The 13,096-nt window shown below is 46.4% G+C and overlaps 1 protein-coding gene across 1 annotated transcript; it reads right to left on the bottom strand.

Moving 5' to 3' along the window:
- Positions 1–2,440: 2,440 nt before the first annotated feature.
- On the bottom strand, positions 2,441–4,957 carry MFSD3 (major facilitator superfamily domain containing 3). The gene is made up of 5 exons (XM_072602762.1): positions 4,043–4,957; positions 3,487–3,634; positions 3,290–3,402; positions 3,032–3,141; positions 2,441–2,723 (listed from the first exon to the last, which is right to left on the bottom strand). The coding sequence occupies exons 1-5, from the start codon at positions 4,722–4,724 to the stop codon at positions 2,550–2,552; spliced, it is 1,227 nt and encodes a 408-aa protein (XP_072458863.1). The 5' UTR covers positions 4,725–4,957; the 3' UTR covers positions 2,441–2,549.
- Positions 4,958–13,096: the final 8,139 nt, after the last annotated feature.

The following is a 13,096-nucleotide window of genomic DNA, read 5'->3' as shown; positions in this document are numbered from 1 at the left end:
CTTGGGTTTTGAGGGGAGTTGTTGGTAAATTCTATTTTGGAACTGTTGAGTTGGAGGTACCACAGGAAATCCAAGCAGAGCTCTCAAGCAGATAGTTGGACCTAGAGCTCAGATGAGTGAGGTAATCTGTCAGAACACAATATTACCACTGAGACTGCACTTTGCATTTTAAGGCCCAAGTCTATCAGAAACAAATGTATTTAATTTATCATTAATTCCACATCTAAGCCATTTCTACTTTGGACAGAGAAATATCCAAAGTGACATAGTACCCCATGCCTACCAACATGACTCTCTGTCCCAAGATAATTATAGGTAACATTTACAGGAATCTTGAACAAGGGAAAAATATGGCAAAATAGAGTGTGGGTAAGAAATCAAGAAGAGCTGAGAAATCAAGTTCCTATTTCATTCCTCTTGAACCACTCCTCTCAAAGAATCAATGGGGTTTGAGACTGGCTGGCTGCCTTTCAGTGGCAGAGGGCAATTCCCTGCTTGGTCCAAACCCTTGTCCCTTCAGTAGGAAGGGACTGCAATGAAACTTAATTAGGGAATGTAGGGAAAGCAATGAACTTAATTTGAGTCAAGTTTGGCTATCATCTTTAATCCAATTCTCAGAAAAAAAAAAAAGCCTTAACTTTTATTCTACCCACTGTAGTAAGTACACTGGGGAGAGGAGAGAGCAGAGCCTAAAGGGACCTCAAGGTCCCACAATGCACCACAATTTCCCCTAGAAATTACCAATCCTAACATGCACATCAAAACGGTTTCCTTGGGTACTGCAAAGGTTCCAGAACAAAATAGTAGTAGTGGTTTGCATTTTCTTCTCCAGCTCATTTTATAGATGAGGAACTGTGGCAAACAACGTTAAGTGACTTGGCCAATGTCACACAACCAGTTAGTGTTTAAGGCAGGATTCAAACTCAGGTTTTCCAAACTCCAGGCCCTGTACTCTCTCCACTGCGTCACCAGCTACCTGGTCTAAACTCCCCACTTGACATCAGTTAACCAAAGCCCAGAGAAGTGAGATAACAAGGTGAAAACTGGAAAAAATTGTCGTGTTTGTCCTTCATTGCCAAAGAAGACCATGACATCAGAGAAATGATAACATGACTTACATTTGACTTTGTTTTAAGGAAGGGAGGGCTGTGCAAGGTCACCAGCCTCATTTTCTTCTCCTGAGCTATCTGGATCCAGTGACCAGACATTCATCAGGATCACTGGAGATGGCCCAGGTTTTATGCATGTGATTTGTTATTAATAAACCTGCCTCCCAACATCTGTTCCTTTTTGCAGGGTGGTTGCCAGAGGCTGTGGCACAGACATATCATATTGGGGCAGCTAGGTGGTACAGAGGAGAGTATGAGACCTGAAGTCAGGAAGACTCATCTCCTTGAGTTCAAAACCAGTCTCAGACACTAACAAGCTATGTGACCCTGGGCAAGTCATTTAACCCTGTTTGCCTCAGTTCCTCATCTGTAAAATGAGCTGGAGAAGGAAACAGCCAACCACTCCAGTACCTTTGCCAAGAAAACCCTAAATGGGGTCATAAAGAGTCAGACATGGCTGAGATAAATGAATGACAAGGGAGTCTTACTAATTCCCAGCTTCTAATTAAGCTGGAAATTCTTTAAGATTCTATCCATTATTTGGTCTGGTCCAGTTGCCTAGTGCCCTGAGCCATCTGCCTGTCTGGTGGAAGGGAATGGGAAGTCTGGTCAGTCTGGTCTAACTCCTCCTATTTACCCTCCTGTACACCTAGCTCCAGGAATGGGAGAATTCAACCTGCTCTGATGTTCACCATCTGCTATCCATCCGGCAGGAGGAAAAGTTCTCAGGCAGAGCTGTTGCCAGGATCTTCCATGGCATTGGTGAGAGCTGGGCTTCCTGCCCCTATAATGTCTGTTTGTCTTCTTCTTATTACCCATCACTAGGACCCAACTCAATGTCCCTGAGTAGTTCTCAGCATCAGTTCCCCTGACAGAAGTTCTCAATTTCTCTGGGTTCACAGGGGACATCAGTGTGGATGGGACCATTTCAGTTTCCAATGTGGTAGAGTGGAAATAAGCTCCTTGGCCCTGGGTCTCATGCCACTGTATGCACTCATGCCCCATCTCATGCCCACAGGAAGTCCCTGTTACCCAGCAGAGGTGTATGGGCAGGACCATCGATTCTGGCGGAAATACCTGCATGTGAACTTCCCCAGTCTGCTCTGCCTAGCTACAAGAGATTCTTGCCTGGAAACAAGCCTGAAAGGGTCTCATCTCATCATTCCCATCAGACAGTTCTTGCTATCCTCAGTGAGGAAACGTGTTGGCCAATCAGATGCCCATTACCTGCTTTCTGCTAAGAAAGAAACATGTGGTACTAGACTAGAAACATGCCCAACCACCCTTTACTGTCTAAGAGGAGGACAATTCTCAAAGCAGGAAATAAAAAGTGCATGGATTTGTTTTTAATGATACCAAAAACAGGTCCAGGATCCGGCCCCAGTTTGGGGTGTGGGAAGCAGGGGATGAGGGAATGTTCCCTTTGTGTCCTCTCCTTGTTCAAGCCAGATGACTGGGAGCCAAGTCCAGATAGAGCAAGGCCACCAGGGAAAGGGCAATGAACAGTGTGTAGCAGAGCCCCAGGCCCAGTCCATCTGCCAGGGCTCCAGCCCCTGTGGTCAGCAGCAACTTCCCAAGCAGCTCCAGGGTGGCCAGAAAGCTGTAGTGAGTGGACTGGGGAGAGGAGAGAGCAGTGCCTAAAGGGACCCCAAGGTCCCACAATGCAGCACAATTTCCCCTAAAAATTACCAATCCTAACATGCACCTCCCCTTCCCATATCAAAAGGACTCCCTTGGGTACTGCAAGGGTCCCAGAACAAAAAGACTTCCCAGGGTGAGTGGTTCTGCCATTTGGGGTGAGCCTTGGCTGCCATTCATGTGAGGCCTTTGTCATCTTGGGGAAGGAGCAGCCTCATCTGCATTTCAAGGAGCCTGTCAGTCCAGAGGATCCAAGAATATCACCTCCCCCACACCCCCAGTACCTGGATGGAGCCATGGGCTCGTTGGCTGCAGTGCATCATAAGAGCAAAGGTGAGGGTGGTCACAGTTCCACTCAGAAAGTGCTGGGGACCAAGGCTCACCAAGGCAGCCCCTGAGGGGGATGAAGGGTCAGTGCCAGCTGACAGTCCCCTTGCAGCCTTCTGTGCCTCCCCAAAGTCTGCCCTGAGTGACCTCACCATCCACAGCCCAGTCCCTTTCTGTAGCATCTCTGCCTACCCTCAATCCCTTTTCTTCCTCACCTTTCAAGAGGCCTCCAAGACTGGAGCTAGGGAAGCAGGAGAGCAGAGCCATCTGAAAGGCCAGGGCCCCAATGCGCAGCTGCAGAAGGGGCTTCAGGAGAGCCAGGGGCTGCCTGGGCAGAGGTGGAGGGGGGCTCAGTGAGGGTCAGCCTTGACCCAACCACCCCTTCGCCCTTCACCTCTATGATGCTTCTCACCTGTGCCTGGCAAGAAGAAGCCCACCTAGGGCAGAGCCAGCAATGGAGAAGCCCACAGCCACCATCCCATTCCATAGCCCCACTTCTGCAGCTGACACACCCTGGTCCAGCAGAAAGAGAGGGAACAGGCTGATGGCTCCCTGTTCACCTGGGCAGGGGATAGACACAGGACATGGTGGGAGAGCTGAGCCAGGAATCTCAGGTACCCACCCTCCTCCAGCAACCTTCCCCTCCCTGCTAAAGACCTTCATAGCACTGGGATCAATCTCTTATCTCACAAAGGAGGCCCAGGGAAGTGACTGGCACCACAGCAAGGGCCATTTAGTGGCAGGGCCAGGATTCAGACCCTGATCCTCTGATACCAAATCCAGTGTTCTCCACTGCATCATGAGTCTCTCTGGATGAGGGGGATCTCAAGACCACTCAGTCATGCCCCCATTTCAGAAGGAAACCAAGGCTCACAAGAAGGAAGGGAGCTGCGGGGTCACAGCAGATCAGGGGCAGCTCCCTCGATGGCCCACTTTGCGAAGGGGGAAACTGAGGCCCTGCCACTCACCAAGCTTATAGAGGAGGACAAAGCCGGCGGTCCACAGGGTCCCTGGCACAGCCAGGAGGGCTTGGAGCCCACGCGGGGGGTGGCCGTGGCACTCCGCGGCCGGCACCGCGGGCAGCTGCAGGGCAGGGGCCCCCCAGGCCAGGGCCGCAGCCAGCCCATAGACCGCCGCCAGCCCGAGGAAGAGGGGCCCCCACGTCAGGTCAGGGGTGACCGCCAGGAGCCCCCCGCCCGCCAGGGCGGCCCCCAGCTTATAGGCCACCACCTGCACCGTGTTGCCCGGGCCCAGTTCCGCGGGGGCCAGCAACCGCACGGCCAGCCCGTCCAGCGCCACGTCTTGCACCGCGGCCCCGGCGTTCAGCAGCAGCAGCAGCGCCGCAGCCCCGGCCGGCAGCCCCGAGGACGCGGGCCCGGAGCCGGGGGGCAGCGCCGCCAGCAGCGAGCACAGCAGCCCCAGCGCCCCGGTGCTCAGGGCCAGCCAGGCCCGCGGGGAGCCACGCCGGTCCAGCAGCGGGGCCCAGGCCACCTTGAGCAGCCAGGGCGCGTGCAGGGCGCGGGTCAGCCCCACGCGGGTCAGCGAGAGCCCGTGGGAGCGGAGCAGCAGGGGCAGCAGCCCCGCCTGCAGCCCGTGGGGCAGGCCCTGCACCAGGTACAGCGCGCCCAGCAGCGCCAGCTTGCGGCCCATCCGAGGTCCCCGCGGGTCAAGGGTCACGGTCCGGGTCAGGGTCTCCCCGCAGACGAGCCCTGCGGGGGGTGAACGGGGCTTCTGGGAGGAAAGGCTGGTGTTAGGACTCCCGCCATGCCGGCGCCCCCGGGGGCTCTCGTGGGCAGAAGTTCTGCGGAGCTGCGCATGGGAGCCGGAACCTGGGAAGAGGTCCCCACTTCCGCCCTTGCCCGCGACCCCGCAGCTCCGCCCTTCACCGGCTCCGAAGGCGCCCCTTGCCAGTTTCAGGCTTCGCGGCCCTCCCAGGCCATAGAGTATTGAGGCGGGCTAGAAGGTCCCCGGACTCGCGGCCGCCTAGCGAGAGCCGCTGAACGATTTCCGGGCCGCAGGGGGCGCTTCTCGAGGCGCGATCTTTGCGGCTCTGGAGGTCTTCCCGGGCCTCCCCCGCGAGCTGGCAGAGCCGAGGGGCCCCGCCCCCACCCGCTGTGGTTTCCCTGCTGCCTCCCCCATCAGAGACAAGCCCTCTGTGAACTTGAGGAAACTGAGGCCAACAGGGTCAAGTGGCCTGCCCAGGGTCACTCGGAGGCCGGATTTCAGCTCCGGAAGTTGTCTTCCTGACTCCAGGCCCCGCGTATGTGTGTATGGGTACGCACACACCCACAGCACACCTGTACCGGGGTACAGCCACGTGGGTGTGCACCCCCTTCTTCCGCTCTGCAGCCCTGACAGACGTGTGACACCTGCTGTCCATCGCCCTGCCATGGCTTCTCCCCGATACTGCGTGTCCCCCGTCCCTGGAATTCACTCTTACTTCACCTCATTCACCTCCATTTCCTGAGATCCTTTGTTTCCTCCAGAACTGCTCAGTTGACACTTTCTGTGTGAAGCGTTTCCTGATCCCCCCCATTCGCCCCCCAAAATTACCTTGTGTTTATTTGGTATATATCTTATATAAATTGATGTTGATAGGTGACACGGTATAATGGGGAAAACACTATCTTTGTATAAGACATATATTGAGGGGCAGCTAGGCGGTGCAGTGGATAGAGCACCAGTGCAGGAGTCAGGAGGACCTGAGTTCCAATCTCACCTCAGACACTTGACGCTCACTGAGTGACCTTGGGCAAGTCACTTAACCCCAACTGCCTCATCCTGGGTCATGTCCAGTCATCCTGATGAATATCTGATCACTGGATCCAGATGGCTCTGGAGGAGAAGTGAGGCTGGTGACCTGCACAGCCCTCCCTCACTCAAAACAGTCAAGTCCTGTCATTGTTTCTCTTATGGCATGGTCTTCAGCAATGGAAGACCACCACGCATATCCTGTATAAGATCTCACCACTGTCATTACCTGGGTGACCTTGGCCTAGTCACTTAACTTTTCTGGGCCTCAGTTTCCTGATCTGTAAAAGGAGGGTATTGAACTAGAGAGCCCCTAAGATTCTTTCCAGCTCCAGACTGGTGATCCTATGTACATTCTGTATTTAACTTGTGTGAAATTGTTTGTGTACGTGTCATCAGGGCAGGGCCAGTTTGATTTTTGTCTTTGTGTTTCCAGGACCCAGCAGAATGCCTGGCACATAAAGGGTCCCTACTTATAAAAAGTACTTGTGGAGTTGATACCTAGTCTCCCTAAGCTGTGGCCGACAACCAAGGCGGTGAGAGCTAGAAGAGAAAGATGCTTATCTAATGATAAAATGATAGGCATAGTCTGTCAGTAAGCTTGTATTAAGAATCTGCTGTGTGCCAGGCTCTGCGGACACAAACAAAAGCAAAAGACATTCCCTACCCTCAAGGTGCTGACAGTCTAACAGAGGAGGCCCCATGAAAGCAAACAAGATATATACAGGATAAGCTGGAGGTGAATAGAGGGAAAGAACTAGCATGAAAGAGGATCAGGAAAGGCTTCTCATGGAAGGTGGGATTCTGGCTGGACTTGAAGGAAACTAGGCGGCAGAGAGGAGGAAGGAAAGCATGCCAGGAGTGGAGAACAGCCAGTGAGAGGATTATAAAAGAGAAATAGACAGCTTTGGTTGCTTAATATTGAAAAGTTTTTGCATAAAACAGAGGAGACAAACTAGGTTGAGGGTAAGCAAGGGGTCTCAAATTCATTGGTGAGTTAGGGGGTTTCTACCCCAATCATGTGAAGACTTCCCCTGGTATAATGGGCAGAAGAGAACAGTTTGTTCTAATGGCCATGAAGGCAGCTGAAGCAAGCTATTGAAAGAATCCACTGATCACCTCCTGAAAGAAACCCCAAGAGAGAAACTCCTAGGAACATTGTGGTCAAATTTCAGAGCTCCCAGTTCAAGGAGAAAATACTGCTAGCAGCTAGAAAGAAACAATTCGAGTACTGTGGAAATACAATCAGGATAATACAGGATCTGGCAGCTTCAACATTAAGGAATCAAAGGACTTGGAATAGGATATTCTAGAAGTCAAAGGAACTAGAATTAAAACCAAGAATCACCTACCCAGCAAAACTGAGTATAACACTTCAAGGGAATAAATGGTCATTCAATGATATGGTGGACTTTCAAGCAATCTTGATGTAAAGACCAGAACTGAATAGAAAATCTGACTTTTAAACACGAAAATCAAGAGAAGCATGAAAAGGTAAACAGGAAAGAGAAATAATAAAAGACTTTGGAAAGCTGAACTGCTTACATTCCTACATGGAAAGAAAATATTTATAACTCTTGAGACTTTTCCCAGTATTTGGGTAGGTGGAGGGATTGTACATACACACACGCACACACGCACGCACACACACATAGAGAGAAAGAGTACAGGCTGTGTTGAATCAGAAGAGATGATATCCACCAAAAAAATAAAAATTAAGGGGAGGAAAATACAGGGAGGAGAAAGGGAGAAATGGAATGGGGTAGGCTATAACTCATAAAAGAGATAAGAAAAATCTTGTTCAATGGAGGAGAAAAGGGAGAAGGGGAGAGGGGGAAAGTGAAGCTACTCTCTCCACATATGGCTTAAGGAGGGACTAACATGCTCACTAAATTTGGTATGAAAATCTAGCTTACACTACAGGAAAGTAGGGGAGGAGGTGACAAATAGGGTGAGGGGGATGACAGAAGTGAGGGCAAATGGAGAAGGGAGTTACTAGAAATAAACACTTTTGGGAAGGGACAAGGTCAAATGAGGGAATAAAATAATAAGGGGAGATAGAGTAGACTAGAGGGCAATATAGTTAGTAATACACAACATGATTATTATGGAAGTCTTTTGCAAAATGACACGTATTTAGTCTGTATTGAATTGCTTGCCTTCTCAGTGGGGGATGGGTAGGCAGGGAGGGAGAGAAGTTGGAATTTAAAGTATTAGAAACGAATGTTGAGAATTATTATTGCATATAACTGGGAAATAAGAAACACAGGTAATGGGGTATAGAAATTTATCTTGCCCTACAAGAAAAGAGAGAAGATGGGGATAAGGAAAGGGTGGGGTGTGATAGAAAGCAGGGTATATTGAGGGAAGGAGTAATCAGAATGCAAGGTATTAGGGGGTTGGGGGGGGAGAGATGGGGAGAAAAATTGGACATGTTACAAAGTGATGTAAAAGCAATTAGTATTAAAACAATTGACTGAATTACTGAGACTAAATCAGAGACATCTTTAGTTTGGGGGAAAAAATTTTAGTCTAAATTTCCTAGAGGCAGGTAACCTTGGATAAAATTTGGCATTGACGGAAAAGTTAAGTTTTAATGGTAAATTTGATTTTATGATTGTTATTTAATCAGGAACTAGAACATATATAGAAAGGCATGTAAGCCACTTAAGACTTGCCTCAAAAGATGTTCCTTAGCCAATATGAAATTATAGTCATATCTGAAACCTGGTTATTGGAACTTGCTATTTTAAGATGCTATGGGACTATTAATTGACTATTCTTCTGAGTCTAACTCCAGGTATGGATAGCAAGAAAGGCAGTCTGAGCCTCCAATCCATGATGCCAGTAAGACTGTGAGATGCAAAAGGTGATCTCATGGGAAGAATGGGAGAGCAGCTGTTCAGCCTGGGCTGAGGTAGGATTCTCCTGACTCAATTTCCCCACTGACACCTGGCAGACTTTAAGCCTGACTGAATGCAAGTTGACCATCTACTCCTGCCTGGAATTGACATGAAGTTGGGGAGATATTGTTTCCCCACAATGTGCCTACTGTTAGTGGCAATTTCCTGTAGTCAAGAGGTTTGTAAGCTTAATACCAGATCCATTAAATTATAGATTGTTAGTAGGGGAACATCTGAGATTAAGTCTAAAATTAAGCTATTAGGCTTAGGACTTTAGCCAACAACAATAAGTTAGGGTCCTTTAATTCTTAGTAATAGTGTGGAGACAATTAGGTCAAGGGCCTGTGAAGTTAGCATACATAATTATTATTTGTGTCTCAGTTGGTTAATGTTAAAAAAAAATGCATTTGTGGTCTATATTGTAAATACTTTAAAAGAAGTATCACTTGACCAAAAGTTGGAATTGTTTTATATGATATGAACTGTGTTAAAAGTGAAAAATTTAAAAAAATAATAAATGTTTCTTAAATGAAATGAAAAAAAAAATCAACTTATCCTTCACCTGGAAAACAGTCATCTACCTAAGAACCAGTGTGGCTTCAGAAAGGGCTGCAGAACAATTGATATAGTGTTTGCTGCCCGACAACTCCAGGAGAAATTCCAGGAGCAGAATAGAGGTCTATACACAACATTTATACATCTGACCAAGGCCTTTGACACTGTTAGTCATGAGGGCTTATGGAAAATTATGTCAAAATTTGGTTGCCAAGAGAAGTTCATCAGTATTGTACATCAATGTCATGATGACATGTTTGCCTGGGTTCTAAATAATGGATAATGCTCTTGTGCCTTCCCAGTCACCAGTGGAGTGAAAAAGGGCTGCGTGCTTGCTCCCATGCTTTTTAGCATGATGTTTTCAGCCATGTTGTCAAATGCTTTCAATGAGGATGAGCAAGGCATCAAGGTCAACTAATGGTAAGTTCTTCAATTTGAAAAGGCTACAAGCCAAGACCAAAGCTAAGGGAGTGTTGGTGCATGATTTTCGATTTTGCACTCAATGCAACCTCTGAAGCTGAGATGCAACCAAGTATGGATCAGTTCTCTGCTGCCTGTGCTAATTTTGGCCTAATAATCAACACCAAGAAAACACAGGTGCTCCATCAGCCACCACCATACCATCTATACATGGAACCATCAGTTGCAACAAATGGAGAAGTTTTGAATGCTGTGGATAAGTTCACTCACCTTGGTAGTGTACTTTTCAGGGATGTACACAATGAAAATGAGGTTGACACACGCATTGCCAGAGTTAGATCAGTGTTTGGGAGGCTCCAAAGAAAAGTTTAGTAGAGAAGAGGTATTAGACTGACTACCAAACTGAAGGTCTACAGAGCCATTGTGCTGACCTCAATGTTGTATGCCTGTGAAACATGGACAGTGTACCAGCGCCATGCCAGGAGATTGAATCGCTTCCATTTGAACTGTCTTAGGAAAATTCTGAAGATCACCTAGCAGGATACTGAGGTCTTTGCTCGAACTAAACTGCCAAGCATTCAAACTATGCTTCAGAGAGTGCAACTCCCATGGGCTGGCCATGTTGTTCAAATGCAAAATGTATGCTTGCCAAAAAGATTATTTTATGGAGAACTTGCATGGGGCAGGCGATCACATGGTGGTCAGGAGAAGCGATACAACGACACTCTCCAGGTCTCTCACAAGAACTTTGGATTTGATTGTAGGACATGGGAGACACTGGCACAGGACCGCTGAGCATGCCATGCCCACATCAGAAAAGGTGATGCGCTCTATGAGCAAAGCAGAATTGAAACAATATAAGAAAATGTAGGATGCACAAATTTGGTGTAACCACCCCAAATATTCAAACAGACTATCTGTACCCAACCTGTGATAGAGCAGTCTGAGCTTGTATTGGTCTGATCAGCCACAGTTGGACACACTGAAACTTAACTTATCATGGTGATGACATTTTTGTTCTCTGAGAATGAAGGACAACAACCAACCAACCAATAACAACCCTAGGAGGTAGGTGCTATTATTATCCCCATTTTCCAGTTGAGGAAGCTGAGGTAGATGGAGGTTAAGTGGCTTGCCCATGGTCACAGAGTTTGTAAGTGTCTGAGGTCAGGTTTGAACTCAGATCTTCCTAACTTCTAGCCCAACATTTCCTCCACTGTACCAGTTGACTGCCTTTAGAGAGGAATACTATTTCTCAATATTTATAGAGACAAAAAGTTTTTAAATATGCTTTCACACAGATAATTAAAAACAAAGTTTTTTTGGGGGGGGGGAGAAAGACCATTCTTATGGGTAGAATATTACCATTAATAGCTACCACTTTAAGATTTACAAAATGCTTTATAAATATTATCTCATTTGATTATCTTTGGAGGTCAGTGCTATTATTTTCTCCATTTTACAAATGGGAAACTCAGACAAACAGCAATTAAGTGACTTGCCCAGAATCACAAAGTGAGTGTCTGAGGCAGGATTTGAACCTAGGTCTTTCGGACGCCAGGTCCAGTGCTCCTTTGGGATATGAGGCTTCCACATACTGCGGTATCACATTAAAAACCTGATTTTCCAAGTCAACTGAAAATATTAAGAAAAAAATTTTTTTTCCATTCTAAAGTCCCTTTCAGACTTCTTCTTTTCTTATGCCCTAACCCCTTTCTTTTAGGACAGTGTATGAAGAGTAAAGAACAAAATAAGGGATAGGGTATGGATTACAGGTGGTAACTAAACTTCTAAACTTGAAACAAGTACCACTGGAAGATACTTGAGCATTATGACCCTCATAAGGGTCATTAACACATCCTAAAATCCTTCAAGTGTTAGTCAGAGGGGATATCCCTTTGATTTAGAGCGCTTTTTTATTTAGTATTTTACTTTTGACATTTTTTTTAACTTTTAGTTCCAAATTCTCTCTTCCTCCTTTGCCGCCTCATTAAGAAGGGAAACAATTTGATGTAGGTTATACATATACAGTCATGCAAAGCATATTTCTATATTAATCATGTTGTGAAAGAACACACAGAACAAAAAAATTAAGGAAAAATAAAAAAAATTTTAAAATATGCTTCAACCTGCATTCAGATTCCGTCAGTTTGTTCTCTAGAGGCTAATAACATTTTCCATCATGAGTCCTTCAGAATTGTCTTGTATCTTTGTATTCCTGAGAATAACTTAGTCATTCACAGTTGGTCATTGTACTAGAATGCTGTTACTGTGTACAGAGTGATTCTGGTTCTGCAGTTTACAGAGCAGTCTTGAGGGGAATAGACAAAGATGGAATTGAGTAGTTTTAGGAAAATATTAAGTGAATGTGTTAATCCCAAACAGTTTCTTATAGCATTGGGACCTTTTAGTTGTTCAGAATGCCTACAAATTGTACTTCAGACTGTCTTTGTTATGTTTGTTGTAGGGTTTTTGTTTGTTTTTTTCAAGGTAGAGAGACAGAGAAGAAGGAAGGAAAAAAGAGAAAGAAAGGGGAAAGAGAGAAAAAAGGAAGAGGAAGGAAGGAAGGAGAGAGAAAGGAAAGAAGGAAGGAAAAAAGGGAGGAAGAAGAGTAAAACACATTCAGCTTTTGCTAGAAACAAAAATCACAGTACATGACTAGGAATGCAAATAGAAAAGACAGTCCTTGGTTTTAAGAAGTTCACAATCTAAACAGGGAAGATAACATATGGAGAGGTTCAGTTACAAGTCAGGTGAAAAAATCCGATGTTCCTTAGGGTAAGGCAGAAAAGCAAATGTTAAAAATTCTTCTTTATTCTCATTTCCACTGATAAAATCTTTCCAGTTTCTGGGTTCAAACTATTTGACAGTGTCAAGGACTTTGGTAAAAAGAACTTAATTTTCTGGGTCTTCAGCTTCTGTGGTTGTAGCACCTTTAGGAGAAGGAAGGAGGGAAAGAAGGAAGGGAAGGAGGAAAGCAGGGAAAGAACAAAAAAGAACGTAGAAAGAAAGAAAAGGGGAAGAAAGGGGAAAAAGGAAGGAAACAGAGGGGAGAAAGGAAAGAAGGGAGAGAGGGAAGGAGAAAGAAAGGAAGAAAATGAATTATAACAGTGAAATATTATGGTGACCTTTTGAGAAAACCCAATTAAATTCAGATTTTTATATATGATCCCTTCAGTTATTGGGCATGATGGTGAGCAGTAAATATGGTTAGTTTCTACTTAGTTTTAGAAGACATGTGGATAGGCTGCCATCATTAAAATCCCCCTCTCATATCTTTTGGCGTGAAGAGGGTAGTCCTGCTGCTGTCTGAGGGCCAGCCTAGCAAAGTAGGAGGGGACTCATCACCAGGGTCATGATGAATTTTTTTATCTGAAACTTGTTCTAAATGGT

The sequence above is a fragment of the Notamacropus eugenii genome, chromosome 4, assembly GCF_028372415.1.
Source record: "Notamacropus eugenii isolate mMacEug1 chromosome 4, mMacEug1.pri_v2, whole genome shotgun sequence".
Lineage (NCBI taxonomy): Eukaryota > Metazoa > Chordata > Mammalia > Diprotodontia > Macropodidae > Notamacropus > Notamacropus eugenii.
This window is presented reverse-complemented; position numbering and strand designations above follow the sequence as displayed.